The sequence below is a fragment of the Vidua chalybeata genome, chromosome 23 (genome assembly GCF_026979565.1).
Source record: "Vidua chalybeata isolate OUT-0048 chromosome 23, bVidCha1 merged haplotype, whole genome shotgun sequence".
Lineage (NCBI taxonomy): Eukaryota > Metazoa > Chordata > Aves > Passeriformes > Viduidae > Vidua > Vidua chalybeata.
The window spans coordinates 7,126,626-7,140,808 of record NC_071552.1 but is presented as its reverse complement, the minus strand read 5'-3'; the positions used below and the strand labels follow the sequence as shown (position 1 = coordinate 7,140,808).

Sequence of the window (14,183 nt, the reverse complement as noted above, 5' to 3'; positions counted from 1 at the left end):
GACATTATAACCCTTTTAGGGGATCCAATCTTATAAAAGTTGCCTGAGGACAGGAGATTTTGGGCCAGGAGCTCACAAACCAGTTCAAAAAGCAGAGCCTTTGTGAACTTCACCTCCCAGCCCACAGCAGCTGAGAAATGGGGGCCATGGCCCTCTCTCCCCCAGAAGATGGGCAGGCAGGACACAGCAGCCTGTTTCCACTCCTTTTCCTCTCTCATACAACAACACTGCCCTTCACCAAGCAACCACAGACACAAGCCACCTGGAAGCTGCTGCCCATTCCATTGATGGCTGCAGAGATGAGCAGTGCAAGTGCTTCAGGCAAATAAATACCTCAGGCCACCCGAGTGTCCTTCCACAACATTGAGGTGATGGTGCAGAAACACCCAGCATCACCTCAGAGCCCTGCCCAAGCCCCTGACCCTGGTGCAGCCACATTCTCAAACCAGCAGTTCTCCTAGGAAGTTGTATATTTCTCTCACTCATGTTGCCAAACCCACCCCAAGCAAGCTTGCAGGACCAGCCCTGCCCAGAGCCAGTGACCCACAGAAACCCAAGGCTGGAGCAGGACAGAAGTAAAGCAGCTTCCCCAGGGTGAAGGGCTGTGGTCCAGCACAGCCAGAAAAGCCACCAAGACATAGCCAGGAGCCTTTTATTCGCATTATCTTCATATCAAGTGGGAGGGAGGGAGGGAGGGAGGAAGGAAGGAAGGAAGGAAGGAAGGAAGGAGGAAGGAAGGAAGGAAGGAAGGAAGAAGGAAGGAAGGAAGGAAGGAAGGAAGGAAGGAAGGAAGGAAGGAAGGAAGGAAGGAAGGAAGGAAGGAAGGAAGGAAGGAAGGAAGGAAGGAAGGAAGGAAGGAAGGAAGGAAGGAAGGAAGGAAGGAAGGAAGGAAGGAAGGAAGGAAGGAGGAAGGAAGGAAGGAAGGAAGGAAGGAAGGAAGGAAGGAAGGAAGGAAGGAAGGAAGGAAGGAAGGAAGGAAGGAAGGAAGGAAGGAAGGAAGGAAGGAAGGAAGGAAGGAAGGAAGGAAGGAAGGAAGGAAGGAAGGAAGGAAGGAAGGAAGGAAGGAAGGAAGGAAGGAAGGAAGGAAGGAAGGAAGGAAGGAAGGAAGGAAGGAAGGAAGGAAGGAAGGAAGGAAGGAAGGAAGGAAGGAAGGAAGGAAGGAAGGAAGGAAGGAAGGAAGGAAGGAAGGAAGGAAGGAAGGAAGGAAGGAAGGAAGGAAGGAAGGAAGGAAGGAAGGAAAACAAGAGGCTGTGCCATACACCCATCACTGCTCACTTCCAACAGTGCCTGAGAAGCAGGATGAGTGGAACAGGGATGAGCACACCTGCAAAAGGGTCCTGGGAAGCTCACAGTAGCAAAGGGGTTTCCACAAATGCAGTTTCATCCAAGCTTAAGCTTAGGAACTTGTTACAACATTAAATCCAAGCATAGGGAGGAATACAACCCTCATGGGAGTTCTTCCTTACAGACCTACCCCTGAAAATAATGCAGGACGGAAACTCTACCGTTTTTGCAGCAGCACCATCTGCTGAAGGGGACCTCTTTCAGCCCAGTTTTCCTTCATGCAACCACCTGCCTCTACAAACCACTACCCCAAAGGGCAAGAAGCTGCTTCCTAAGCAGTAGGAGTCAAGCCCTTGGAGAAAGCGGGGAAAGATGAAGTGGGAGTGCAGCAGCTGGAGAGTGATGGGAGGAACAAGGCCCAACTGTAAAGTATCTACACAGAGGATCAATGTGCCTTTTTCCATAAAGGGCCAGTAAAGACCAGAGAGAAAGGCTCTATGAAAAGGGCAAGTTAAGTTACAGACAGTGAAGGAAGTTTTCAGTGTCTTAAATAGTTGAGAAAAGGAGGTTTCTTTTAAACCATTCCCATGAGAAAAATGAGGATTTAACTCTGACAGGTGGTTAGGAGAAAAGATAGCAAATCCCCCAAAATCCCCTAGCAGGTCACTGAAACTCCATGCATGCTAAAATCACTGTGGCCACAAATGGATGTGATTCCATTTCAGTTATTTAGGAATAAACCCCTTCTTACTCCTAGGAAAAGACTGAGGGAGGCAGACCTGTGTCCGACTCCCTCCAGCTCCTCAAGCTAAACCCTGAACTGAATTTGATTTCATATTTTTGTTTTTACTTTTTCTCTCAGCTGTAACTGCAACATCTTCTCCCTGAAGGTTCATCTTCAGCCTCAGAGCTAATGAAAAAATGTGATAATGTTTGTCTCCTTCCTGGGGGTGGTGGGAGGCACAATCTAATTAAAGGTTTGCCATCAGCTTGAGTGCTGCAGATGGATGGTTGTTTGGGAAGTGCAAAGTATTATTATTATTATTATGACGAATGATAACACCAGCTTTCATAAACAGGCAACAGGTGGCAAAAGCAGAGGCAGGGCTTGTTCTGCTGCTACACCTTAATTTCAGCCTCACATAAAAGTGGTTGTGCAGGTGGCAGCAGGAGATCCTATCTCTGCCCCAGGAATGAGTGGCTCGTGGATGGGCTGTGCTGGCTCCCGATGAAGGGTTTGTATTTCCAGCTGCAGGAAGAAAATGCTGCCAGGATCTTTAGCTGCTTTGGGGGTGTTGTCTGGGCTCCTTTGTAAAAGAAGGGCAGGATCAGCAACTCCTTCTGGCCGTGGATGAGCAGGACACCTGAGTGACAAAATCAAACATCATCCTATAGTTACACAAGAAAAAAACATCCCTGAGACACCACCTAGGGATCCTGCTGTTCTTAAAATCAGTGTGGATATGGATACAAGCACACTCCCAGCTCACTCCAGCTGCATGGCTGATGGGTCCAGTACGGAGACACTTTAACTTAATGTATAGAATCACAGAATGGTTTAGGTTGGAGAAAACTTCTAAGATTATCAAGTCCAAATATTATATGCTGAAAAATATGATCCAGGACAACTATTTGATATTAATGTTATATTAAAAGCAAGTCTCCATCTAGGACTGTCCTAAAATATCCATTACTCAAGAAATAATTGTGAGGATGGCTTAAGGTTGCACCTCTATATAATAAGCCATCTCTGCACCACTGATCCAGACACCTTCATACCTTGTTTGGGTACCTAAACTATTTAGAAACTGTTTTTAGTTGAAATGAAAATCATTAATTGTCATGCAGAAATGAACCCAAACTGTATTTCCTTCCTTAATCACAGGCTGGATCTCTCTTCCTTTCCTGACCTTCATACCTTGGAAAAGAATGTGCTCCAGAGCTGGAACACAAATTAGTGAGTGCTTTGCTGACAGTCCTGGGATGTTTGTGGGAGCAGGGAGTTAATGAGGCAAACAGAAACTATTCCAGACACTAGGTGCTGTGGAGGGAAAAGGTGTTTTGTTGCCATACAGTGACAGGAGCCAAAGAAAGGAGGGGGAAAAGGAGACAGCAACTCGATTAAGAGCTATGAAGAATTAAATAAACCCCATCCCAATTCCAAAAGCAAAGAGTGCTTTTAAAACCAAAGTCAGCTTTCATTTGTGCCCTGTGCTTTCATTTGTGCCCTGGAATGGAAAAAACCTCTGGCTTTCGAGGGTGGGAAGGAGGAAGATGACTGCATCCAGCTTGGATCTGTTCCTAGTCCAACAGCAGCTGCTGCCCTCCCCTGGCTGTTTAATGGGAATAGTGATGCTTGGGCTGTTTCCTAAAAGAAAATAATTCACACAAGACTGGAAATAATTCAGAGCATTACACAAGGCCTTTTTGCTCTTCAATGAACCCGTCCCTGTCCTGCAGCAATCCCATTAACTTGATTTGTCCTCTTCCTCATGGGGGGGAGGGGGTCTCTGCCATTAGCAGGAGGCATCTGCAGAATGGTTTGTGTCTCCCCACAGCAGCCAAAGGAATTTGTGATGTTTGGAAAAACTAGTCTGCCTTGGCAGAAAAAAAGATACCTACAAAATGCTCCTCATGTTCAGTGGTTACGACTCATGAGACCCAGTCAGGAATTTATGAGATGGATTTATGGAGATGCAGCTCTGCTGCTTCATTCTCATCATGCCCAGTCTGTTTGCACCTCCCAGTATCCAGCCCTGCAAAATAAACCAGCTTAGCAGTGGATATACAGGAAAACTGGCATTCAAGGAAAGCTACTCTTTATAGCAGAGTTAATAAGCAATAAAATTCAGGCTGCAGTCTTTATAGTCTGTGACAGGCTCTTTGCACAAGGGGAAAAGGGTTAAAGGACAAGCTTTGCCTTCCCTTGGACCTGTGCAGTCGTGAACATGAGCACAAAAATCTCTTGCAATCCATCCCCCACTACACAGAAGGGAGAAGTTCTCAGTGCAGAGCATCCTTTCGGCCCTGCAGTTTGAGACATGAACAAATGGCAATTTACACTGTGCTGTGGTTATTTTATTTATTTATATATACAGATGTACATATATAATTTTTTTTAATCCCTGTACTAGCATATTTTCCTCCTGTCTAGGAGGTGACATTTCCAGTAACTTTTTGCAAGAAATTAGCTATTAAAGGCAGCCTAAAACAAACCAGTGTTTGTTTCATCTTGCTTTCCAAGCTGAAGGTTTGTTTTTTTTTTCAATGGAAAACTGGGACATTTCATGAATCCCTGCTGCATGGCCATGTATCTTACAGTCCTTCAGGATCTGCAGGTCTGAGGGATGGATTTTTCTAAGCTATTATTACATGCTCTATAATTTACCAGTCTTAAATTTAAGGATATCAGCTCAGTGAGGATTTTTATTTCACATTTATTTACTCTCTTAGCCTTTAAGTGAACATGAAAATGATTAATAAAACCCCTCTTTAGTTCAAAGCTTCAGTAATAACATTTGTATTGTGTGCAATCAAGCCCTGGTGTTGCAAAAATCGCCATAATCTCACATTCAGCACTTTCTTACTTGTCCTCCTTGGGGTGATGCCTTGCTCCAGAGGTGCATGACCTCAGCCCAGAGATTTCCCTGACTTCAGTCACAGCAGGTCAAAGCCTCCAGGCTCTTGGAAAAGTCAGCTGGCCAAAGGATGCCCTCCATCCCTATGGGAACATACAGAAGAGCCCATAGAATGAAGTAATCTTGTCACTTTGAATTTCCATGCTTTGTTTTGCTGCTAAAAATCACTTCAAGCTGCGCCTGTGTCTGAGTCAGAGATATTTGGGTATGGATGGAGGGCAGCCACCCCTGTGTGTTCAGCCTTCCCCCCAGCAGCACCATAGGGGCACCTCTCACTCTTCCAAAACAAAAATATTTCATTCTATTTGTTTCTTCTGGAAAAGGGACTGCTCATGTATTTGGAGTAGGAGTTTGCCCCCTCTTCACTCTTCATCGGAGCCATTCAAGAAGGCAGCTTGGGAGCTGTTGTCACACTTCTGCTGCCGGACCCCCAGGCTGATGTAGGGCTCTCCAATGCCTCTCCGGAGCCTCTGGAGACAGCTGCAGCATAGGAGCAAGAAATCATTATTAGAAAAAACCCCAACCTAATGCCACTCACCAGAACCCTCATTCCAGAGGCCCTAAAATGCTGTTGATGGGGGATTGAAAGGTTTTCATTCTGCATAAAGTCTATTTGATGGCATGGACTGAACTATCCATTCTGTAGCTTACGCAGCATCCCTTAAAGTGGGATAATCTTCCCATGCCCTTGGAAAAGCCAAGCTGGGGGCTGGTAATGTTTTAGTTTTTGTACCTCTAAGAATTTAGTGACCTTCTACTGCTTTGAAGTCATTGCAAGGCAGGGGATGAAGTGTCAGGGGGTCCTGGTAATGCTTTGATGTCTCTGTCAAACTAAAGTTTGACTTCAGCACTCATTCCAGAGGAAAATAAGCAGTGTGACTTCCAGGAGCACCGCTAGGGACTCAGTTGTATGACTTCTTCCTATTTAATGCCCATGCCTCTCACTGACACTGTTTTTCATTCTGTACACTCAACAAACACCGTGCCCTAAAACCTGAAGTAGTCTGGACTGCTTATTCAGGTGTGATTTTGTACTGCCAGGAAGGGCTGGGTTGCATCTGTCTCATTACAGACATCCTACCCTGCCTGCCTACCCCAGACCTACCCCAGTTCCCATCCCAGCCCCTGTCCCAGCCGTACCAGTAAGCGAGGGTGTAGTTCACAGCTAGGATGGCCACAGCAGCTGCCCAGTGCCAGAAGAAGCACATCGTGAGGAACATGATGTTGCTGTGGTCATTCTCATCCCACACAGGACCTCCCCATGGCTGGAACAGCACAACACCGATCTGGGTAGAACAAGAAGTCGGTGGAGCAACTATGTTGGGAAAAAATTACAGAATCCCAGAATGGTTTAGGTTGGAATGGACCTTAAACAACCTGTGCCAGAGCCTCATCACCCTCACAAAGAGTTACCTTTATTCATGAGGTGACCGAGGAACTTGAGCCCTGACCAGGATAGAGGTTTTTGCTGAGAGTGAAGTCCATCCTTGCAATGAAAGGCCACACAAAGTAAATCTGTGCCCAAGATATCTCTTTTTCTGTTCAATATCCAGACACAATTGTCCCTTAGCATTCTAAACTCCTAGCCATCCTTTAAATACTCCAGATTTAGTATTTTACAAGCTCAGCCCAGTTTTTTACCTCTGAATAAAGGCTGGTTTGACCTAGTACAGCCTTGAAAAAGAGAAGGGAAAGTAGTTTGGTTTTGGGGTGGTAATTTTGGTTGGTTTTTTTGTTTATTTTTGGTTGGCTGGTTGGTTGGTTTGCTTTTGTTTCTTTTTTTGTTTGTTTGGGGGTTTTTTTGACAGCTTAGTTTTGAGAGCAATTATCTCCAACTAATTTCTTTGCTTTTCCAACTCCTACCAAAGCAAGCAGCTGGCTGTATTTTAACTCAGCTGTTTTATTGCTGATGGGATTTGTATCTTTCCACTAAACCAGAGGGAGGGCTGCAGGGAGCATTAGACACATTAAGCAATTAGTATTTGGTTGTTAGGTACTGCAAAATGTTGCTCACTTGCTTTTGCTCTTCCCCCTGGACAAGCAATAAGCCAAAACAAACAGCTCTTGCAGCAGGAGCAGCCATCAGAGATGACCTGTGATAAGTAAATTTTCATTCTGGGTTATGAGCTATTTATGAAGTGAGCCTGGCAAGATAATCCTTGGGAGATGCGTGATTGATACATGATGTATCACTTGTTCCCCTCTTTTCCCTTTGCATCGTTGCTCTGGGAAGGCAGAACAGACCTGCCAGAACCACGTTCCCTGGACAATGGTGATGTGGGCTCGGAACATCTCCAGGACAATGTTGTCATGCAGGAAAACCTCCAGTAGGATGCTGCCAGCCCCAGCAAAGATGGTGATGAGCAGCAGGGAGTGGATGTGCTGATCCAACATGGGGCGGTGAAGAACGTGGTAATAGAAGAGACAACCTGCCAAAACACGTGCCCTGCTTAGAGCAGCATTAACAACAGCCGTGGCCACCGAAGTTGAGTAAATCACCTGCCTGGATGGCAAATTGAGACAGGCCAACATGGAAAGAGGGGACTCCACATAGCACCATCCCCTAGGTCCCCTCCTGGCATCCCAGCATCCTGGAAGATGCCCAACCTTGGTGCAGGAGGATCTGAGCAATACAGTGACCAAGGACAGGGTCGTTTTCTTCCCACATCTGTGCTGTCACCTCTTCAGATGACCCTTCCCTTCTAGCCAGGCTCCTGCTGTGTCCTTCTTTCTTATTGCTAAACTTCACCACTTTTTGGGAACTGTAAATGATAGATTTCCTGGTCTTCCATGCCAAACTGTACATGTGCAGCTGCCCCTGCTGCTGCTGCCTCAAAAACTGCTGTGAACGGGAAAGAAAAAGTAACAGGAGCTGTGCCTTCTTTAAGGAGGGTTCTCTAGAAACAAGACCTTCTTTTCCCATGTGAGAATGTTGGAACCAGATGATCCTTAAGCTTCCTTCCAAGCTAAGTCTTTATATGATTCTATGATCCAAAAGGGGTCTGGAATCCTGGCTGGAGACTTGCAAGGCAGCCTGAGGACAGAATGATATTGGGGAAGTGCTGAAGCCGAAAGAAATCACTTCAAATTGCCACGTGCCATGCAAAGAGATGAGGCTAATGATGCCTGCAGTGCAATTAATGGCTCTCAGGGGGAACATGGGGTAGGAGAACAGCCTGTGGATGGCAGAGGAATGCAGAGTTCACCAGCCATTTATCGTAACAAGGAACTTCATTCTGCTGCTTTGCACCGCAGTAGCCTCAGAAATGCCAAACCAGAACATATCCAGCACTGTATTTCCCATCTCATTCCATCCCAGCCTGCCCTGTGTCCTATCTCCAGAGGCATCTGGAGCCATATCTCAGTCAGGCAAATTTTAGCCCTTCTCTGACTTGGTCCCCAGTATCCCTCCCCGAATTAAGCAGCACCTTCTACCAACCTTCAACGAACACGGCCACAGCCAACATAAGGCGATCCAGACCCTGCGGCACCAGCTGGGACATGTAGGTGAGGACATCTACCACCCCGGAGAGGCCGTAGAAGAGGTACATGGTGGTGTGCTGCCAGTTCATCAGCTTCACCCAGTCGTGCTTCTCCCCACTGTACAGGTACAAGTGGGGACCATCAGGGACAAACTGCTCCGCCAGCATCCCTGCAGGACACCCAAGAGCATGGAGTTTCTGGGGTTTTATTTGCAATGGTTGAGACTACTCCTTTCTGCTGGGGGTTCTGAAGCAGGAGCTGGTGAGTTTGCATTAGGGAGAAAAGACTGGATGGAAAAATCATGCCTGTGTTCAATGGCAGCTCAGCTTTGGGAAGGGGTATGAGACTTGCTTTTCCACATCAAACTATACCAGAGACCAAGTCAAGATGGACATCAAGGATGCATCCAGGCTGCCCAGGGGAGTGCTGGAATCACCATACTTGGAAGGATTCAAAATTATGTAGATATGGTGCTCAGGTTCATGGTTTAATGGTGGACGTGACAGTGGTTAGTGGTTGGACTCAATGACCTAAGAGGTCTTTTCCAGCCTTAAAGGTTCTCTGATCCTTCCACATCTAGACCATCTAGTTTCTATGGAGTCAGGCCTTCTGTACAGTCATCAGTGCAGGCTAGGTGAATACTGCCATAGCAAGTGAAATATAACCCTTACCTATTAGAGAAAAGAGGATTTTGATTCCCCCTTCAATGGCATCCACACGCTGGAAGCAGTAAGCTCTGTGGGATTTTTTATTTACTTTCTGGCTGAGATACTGCAGTGGGTATTTCACTGACCACCAGAGTCCAAAGAGCAGGAAGAAGCTGCCTGGAAGCGCGTGACCCTTAAAGTTCGCCATCCTGTCAACTTCTTCTGACTACAAGGCAAAGAAAAACAATGTAATTATTCAATTTACACAAGTTATTTGGCATAACACTGGGGAAAAAAAATAGGATTTCCCCTTCAGGGAGGACTGGAGTAGGCTTGACCAAGCCCATGGGAATAGGAAGGAGCACAGGGAACTCCTGGGACCTCTCTGAGGTCCTTGCCCCAAGATTAGGAAATGGCAAAAAAAAGCCACAGTTGTTTCAAAAAAAGCCGCAAATCTGCTGCAATGTCTGACACATCTCAGCCTGAACCTTTAATTCCAAGGATCTCTCTCAGCAGTAGGTCCTGCTTTTCTTGCTCTTCTGAAAGTATTAACATAAGGATGTGCTGCTGACCAGGGTTTTTCAGGACCAGGTAGGAGAGATAATACACAGGGAAAACAGCAAGATCTAGGAGTAAACAGAAGAGCGTTTCTTTAGCTCCATGAACAGCCATGGAAGTGGTGTGCAAAGTCCAAAATTTTTAAAAATCTCTGGAGTTATTTCAGGCCATGGAAGAGGTGAAAAAATCCTGCATCTATTCCACAAAGCAAAGCATTTTGTTAAAAATATAACTTCAAAAATACCCCAAAAGCTGCTGGAAACAAAACATTGTGGGTTTGGGCAAACAAATCAAGTCATTCCCTGCATCCTGACCTGCTCACACTCCTTCTTCCCTCTCCTGAGCATCCCTAAACCAGGACTTGCACCAAGCTGCTGGAGCCTCTGTGCTGGAGTGCACACACGCATGGTTTGCAGGATGCTGGGGGACCCATTTCCTGGGAGAATTACAGCAATTAAACCCAGCCAGCTCCTGTTTGCTGTTTGCTTAATTAGGTTGAGGACTGATCAGCTCTTTCATGTGGGCTCAACCATATGTTTGAGGGCTGCCTTGATGTGAGGTGGTGTCAGACTGGGCAATTAGGAGTGTTTTAATTGATAACAAGGCTATGCTGTTGGTGCCCAGGACTTCTTTCTCTGTTTAGTAACTTCTCTGTGCCAATCCACTCTTAACCGTGGGCAGAAACGGTCTCCCTTGTGGAGTGGATGCTGTCCCTCCACATAGCAGGAGTTGCATGGTTTGGACCTGGATCTGACCTCCCCATCCCAGACATCCTGATTATCCTGAAACTGTCTTCCCCAGCAGCATTTTGGTCTTCAGTCACCACTTGCTGAAAATACAAACGAAAAATGTTCTTATTCTGCTGTTGCACAAGGGATAATTTGCATGTGGGGTTAAACATGAGTTGTTGCTGTCAGCCTTGGAGAAAGGGAGTTGTTTCTTTGGCTTTATTACGATCTGATTTCAGGTTGGTTTGTCCCAGGGACACCTTGAAGTCCATGGCTGGTGCAGATACCATTTCCAGAGGACTCTGTCCCCAAGCAGGAAAATCCACAGGGTTAAAACTAATCTCCTAAATCCCTGCAACCAACCTGCTGCTTTAACCAAACAGCTAATCCAACAGCTCGAGCCAAGCAAACATTGGCTCCATGTGCAAACACCACCCAGTACATGCAGCCACGCAGGGCAGCACACGGGGCCGATGCCCCTGCAGTGCCACCAGGCTGGTTTCTATCCTGTCTTCACCAAGCACTTCTGAGCTAACCCAGTGGGTTCATGAAGATGAATTTAGGGGGGATTTAATCCAAGAGTGGAAAAGCTGTGCATGGAAAGGGCATGGTATGAGCTGGCTGCTTTGCAGGTCACTATTAGCACTGCAGGGTTCTGCCTTATTTCATGACTTAAAAGGAAAGATTTGTTGACAAAGGGTGCATTGGGTAATTAAACAGAAAATCAAAGCAAGACACTGTTTACCAGCAGGGCTAGCACAATCCAGTGGGTTAATACAATCATTTCTGCAGTCCTTTGAAAGGGGCAATTGGGGAATGGGAGCATCCAACTGTTTCCCTGTGATTAAGGGAACAGCATTCCCAAGCCATGGAGAGGGCTGAAAAAACTTGTATTTTCTGGGTGAGTAGAGAATCTCATCATATACATGAAAAGGAGGTGATGGCTTTAAACTGAAAGATGGGAAATTTAGATCAGGTACAAGGAGGGATGGTGAAATATCAGGATAATAACTGGAAGCAGAACCAAACCCATCCCAGAATACCACAACAAGAAGGATTGATGCCATATCCTGCTGTATTAATGCTACAATTATAACATGACCATAGCAATATACAGTCAAATATATAACTGATATAGCTCTTGCAGTTACATATTAAAGGCTGATATAAAGTGAGGCCTGAGGGTTTTCCAGCTAAGATTGATGCAGTCAAACTGGGACGACCTGAATGATACACTGATCAATCACAACTAAAAGATCAGCTAAGTGGGGTATGCACAGCCACCTTACAGTGCTTATGTGATCTGGGCTGAGTTCAGGGGGTCATGAGGACTCTTTTGGGTTTGCTGGTCTCCATTCCTACCTTATAGCAGGGAGCACATAGCTTAGCTGGGACACGTGACCAGCAAAACTATTTCTCCTGCTTCTCTTCCTCCTCTGAAAACACGCAATGGGTAAGCACAGGGGAAAAAACCAACCACAGTTATGTTGTGCCCTGAGGCAAACAGCTCTTGTTTATCCCTGTAGCTCCAAAGGAAGTGAGACATGCTTACAATCAGCAGGGAAAAGAACAAGCTGAAGGTCCAGTGGGTGCTGGTGTTGGTGGCCACAGCCACCATCCCAGGGCATCCCTGCTGAACGTGACTTTGTCCCTTCCCTCATCACCCAGCCATGTTTGGCAACACCCCCGTGTCCCTGCTGGCTTGTCATTCATGCTCTTTGCCCCCTGTTTATTATGGTGCCCTACACTGTGTCTGCTTAATGATTTACTGTTTCATCTGCTCTTATCACCTCAGAGGAGCTGGTTTTTCTTGGTTTATAGCTAATGCACCCAAACCAGCAGGGGAGGCATCTGGAGGATAGTAAAGATTCTGAGAGCCCGATTAGGCTTTCACCTCCTTCTTCGCACACTACTCTGGCAGCCACAAACTCACTTTTTAGCCACAACCTGGGCCATTTCACTATTCCAAATATTTCATTTGGTTTCCTGAGGGAGTTTTTTTTGTTTTGGTTTGGTTTGATTTTTTTTTTTTCAAGTCCATTGATAGTGTCTCAGTCAAGGCATCACTTCCATTTTCCCCAGCTAGGAAATTGCAGTCTAAAGTTCACCAGTGGGAAGAGCTAACAGCCATCACCCCTACAATTAACTTTGTCCTTCAACCTGTGCGAATCAGGTGGTTCAGACACACCAGAGCTGGTTTGCTCACTGTACCTGTGCTTGGCTCTCAGAGCATCTGTGGGTGACAGGGATGGTCCCCAGGGAAAGGCTGACTCAGGGAAGAGGAGAAATGTCTTGACTTGCGAAAAAAAACACCCAAGCTGAGCTCAGGCTGAGGTGAGGAATGCCACTGAGATGTGTATCTGGAAATAATGAAGCTATTTCCAGCCTTCCAGAGTGGCTCTTGTGTTGAATCTGCAGCTGCAGGAGCACATCAAATCCAGACTTAGAGACTGACAGCAGCTGAGGTGCTGTGCTCAAAAAACCATCCTCAGTTAGCCCCTTCCCTATCCTGCATGTCCTCTGTGTGTCTCTTTAAATACAACATAACCCCACTGCCCAAACCTAAAGGGGATGGCAGTGAGTGAGCTATCTCTGACATAGGAGTGAGCTATCTCTGCCTCTGAGGACAGAGAGATGGCAGGAGACACCCAAAAGGTATCAGGAGAGGCATCACTGACAATGATAAGCTCTCCTGTACCCTGTGCTGCCTCACTCATTACCAGCACTTTCTTATTTGTCTGCAGGGGCACTTATAATCATAGCAGCACTTCCATTAGCTCCCACAGGAGCTGGATCACTAATGCATTAATGTCAGGCTAAAACCCCACTCTGAACCATTTCATCTCATTATCGTCGGGTTCTCTTTTCCCTCTGTCTCTGTCCGCACCAGGGAGTGTTAACAGTGACACTGAGCAATCATCTTCCTCACACTGGTAAGCTCATCTGCAGCTGCAAAAGCAGGAAAGCAACATTTCTGCATCTAAAGGATCCTTAAGGGGTTCGGACTTAGGTTAAAAAATTATCATCATCATTGGACACTATTAGGCTCAATTGCCAGGAAGCATCTGAAGGACCATCAGGTACTGCAGGAGCTTATGCAGAGGCTGCAGACAGAGAACAGAAACTGAGATAATCCATCCTCCTGAAATGGGAAAGTTCAATGTGAAAGTTCAAACACGGATGAAAGCTTTGAATTCAGGATGCTGGACTAAAGGTCTATTTAATAGACACAATGGATCCACCTGGAAAGAGACACTGAGGGAGAGAGATACAAAAAGTAGTGATGGAGAGCTTATACAGCTCTCTGCTTCCTCTTCCTCATGCTGCCTCCATTTGTCTCCTGTTTTATAGGCCCCTAGTTTGGATTCTCCACCCCTATCCTTGCTCTGAGCCCTGTCATCAGGGAAGCAGCAAGAAGCTATATCCCATCAAAGAAAACTGAGAAATAAAATAAATTAGCCAAAGCCTAATTACAGGGGCTCAGAACAGGCATTTCATAATTCCTTCTCTTGTGACCTGCATTTGTTTATTTGTGGTTTTAAGACAGTGAGGTCTGACTTTCAATTTACATGTTGGGGGAAATGCACTTTACCATCTCAAAAGCCATTTTTCTTTGCCTCTACATGATGGTAAAGAGATTAAAGTGCTTTCTAAAGGAGTGGGTGCCATCTGTGCCCTGAACTGCCTTCCTTGCTCCATGATGTGCGATGGGGCAGCCCTGACTCCAATAACCCTCCAGGCACCAACCCAAAATAAACTCAGACCCAGGATTATCACCATCAAAAATCCCACAAAAACCCCAATATTTATAGAATCCTAGAATCACAGAATAGTTTGGGTTGGGT

The 14,183-nt window shown here is 46.1% G+C and overlaps 1 protein-coding gene across 1 annotated transcript; it reads right to left on the bottom strand.

Moving 5' to 3' along the window:
• Nucleotides 1–5,284: 5,284 nt before the first annotated feature.
• On the bottom strand, nucleotides 5,285–13,598 carry TMEM45B (transmembrane protein 45B). Its single transcript, XM_053963470.1, has 6 exons — nucleotides 13,581–13,598; nucleotides 9,077–9,278; nucleotides 8,362–8,574; nucleotides 7,167–7,351; nucleotides 6,063–6,208; nucleotides 5,285–5,402 (listed from the first exon to the last, which is right to left on the bottom strand). Exons 2-6 carry the CDS (start codon nucleotides 9,258–9,260, stop codon nucleotides 5,285–5,287), a joined length of 846 nt encoding a protein of 281 aa, XP_053819445.1. The 5' UTR covers nucleotides 9,261–9,278; nucleotides 13,581–13,598.
• Between the last annotated feature and the right edge of the window lie 585 nt (nucleotides 13,599–14,183).

Coding starts and splice junctions, on each gene's coding strand:
- TMEM45B (XM_053963470.1), bottom strand. CDS start 9,260: ATGGCGAACTTTAAGGGTCACGCGCTTCCAGGCAGCTTCTTCCTGCTC. Junction 8,575..9,076: donor AATCCTCTTTTCTCTAATAG/GTAAGGGTTATA, acceptor GGTGTCCTGCAG/GGATGCTGGCGGAGCAGTTT. Junction 6,209..7,166: donor AGGGAACGTGGTTCTGGCAG/GTCTGTTCTGCC, acceptor TGTTCTACCCAG/ATCGGTGTTGTGCTGTTCCA.